Source organism: Myotis davidii, unplaced genomic scaffold (assembly GCF_000327345.1).
Source record: "Myotis davidii unplaced genomic scaffold, ASM32734v1 scaffold4180, whole genome shotgun sequence".
Lineage (NCBI taxonomy): Eukaryota > Metazoa > Chordata > Mammalia > Chiroptera > Vespertilionidae > Myotis > Myotis davidii.
In genome coordinates this window covers 16,632-18,224 of record NW_006292452.1, presented here as the reverse complement: position 1 = coordinate 18,224, position 1,593 = coordinate 16,632, and the positions used below count along the sequence as shown (strand labels likewise).

Genomic DNA, 1,593 nt, shown 5'->3' with positions numbered 1-1,593 from the left:
TTTGTTCATCAGTTTATTTTGTTCATTAGATTCCACATATGAGTGAGATCATGTGATATTTATCTTTCTCTGACTGGCTTATTTTGCTTAGCATAATGCTCTCCAGATCTATCCAGAAAGGATATATGCACCCTTATGTTCATAGCAGCACAATTTATAATAGCTAAGATTTGGGATCAGCCTAAGTGCCCATCAGCAGATGAGTGGATTAAAAAGCTGTGGTACATCTACACAATGGGATACTATGCTGCTATAAAAAAAAAAGGAGGAGTAATTTCTTATTAACATGAAGTTTATTATAAAAGATGCCACTAAATGTTGATTTTTTTAAAACATATTTTTATTGATTTCAGAGAGGAAGGGAGTGAGATATACAGAAACATCATTGAGGAGAGATAATCATTGATTGGCTGCCTCCTGCATGCCCCACACAGGGGATGGAGCCCACAACCTGGACATGTACCCTGAATAGTAATCCAACTGTGATCTCCTCATCATAGCTTGACACTAACCCACTGGGCTATGCCAGCAGAGCTAAAATGGTTTATATTTGACTTCAGGTGCATTCTGTAGTTTTATTCATAAAATTGTCCATACTCAGAGCTCAATAATTGCTCATAATTTGACATATATGAATGTCTACATATTAGAGATCAAATGCATGGCACCTGGGTCCTAGCTGTTGCAAAAATATAAGCTCTCAAAATATAAGCACATGAGTTAGTTTCCCTGGTACAGAATCCACAAGAGCACAGAGATTAGAATAGCTCATTATGGCCCTGGCTGCTGTGGTTCAGTGCTTAGAGCATCAGCCCATGCCCCACGGGGCCGTCGGATTAATTCCCAGTCAAGGGTCACAGGTGTGATCCCTGGCCCCTGTCAGGCCTTGTGTCTCTCTCACACTAATGTTTTTCTCTTCCTCTCCCTCTCTCCCCATCCTCTTGTCCCTTTTACTCTCTTTGAATATCAATGGAAAAAATATCCTCTGGTGAGGATTTTAAATGAATAAAGACTCCCCATTTTCCAAATTGTGAGCCCATATTTCTGCTCAATCCTGAATTCTCCAGGCAAAGCCAAACTGTGATCCAAAGTGACTCAGAAGCAAAGTCTAGACTCAAACTTCCCAAGGAGCTTGAAAGAATCCATGAAAGCAGACAGGACCCTTCTCCAACAGAGAAAGGGTTTGTGGAGGGACTGGTAGCAGTTAGGTCATGAGAAAGGGGAGAGCTATGGGGACGCTGGGCTTGGGTGGCATCAACTCCTCACACATCCCAATTCTTTCTGGTTCTCAGGAGCAGCCCACACCATCAGCCCATCACAGAACAACTCAGACCCCAAGAGTGGTGAGTAGGAGACACTCTCTGTTGTGGGCTCAGTACAGATGGTCGTGTCCTGTCAAGGGGAGGTCGATGACCTGGGTGGACATCCAGGGTCCTAGGATTACTTTGTCCTGCCCTGACCTCTGTGACCTCTTTGCCTACAATTCCCAGCCTCCCACTCCCAAGACTATACCGTGGAGAATTCCATCCGGATGGGCGTGGCTGGATTGGTCCTGTTGGCCCTCGGGGTGCTGCTATTTTGGTCTCGAAAGAA

General features: G+C 44.1%; 1 protein-coding gene across 1 annotated transcript in view; it reads left to right on the top strand.

The window, feature by feature from the left end:
- Window positions 1-1,351, top strand: part of LOC102757909 (leukocyte immunoglobulin-like receptor subfamily A member 6) — a 4,774-nt gene extending 3,423 nt beyond the window's left edge. Inside the window, exon 7 of the mRNA XM_015565419.1 lies at window positions 1,293-1,351. Within this exon, the coding sequence (XP_015420905.1) occupies window positions 1,293-1,351 (59 nt within the window). The remainder of the gene's footprint in view (window positions 1-1,292) is intronic.
- The last annotated feature ends 242 nt before the right edge of the window (window positions 1,352-1,593 follow it).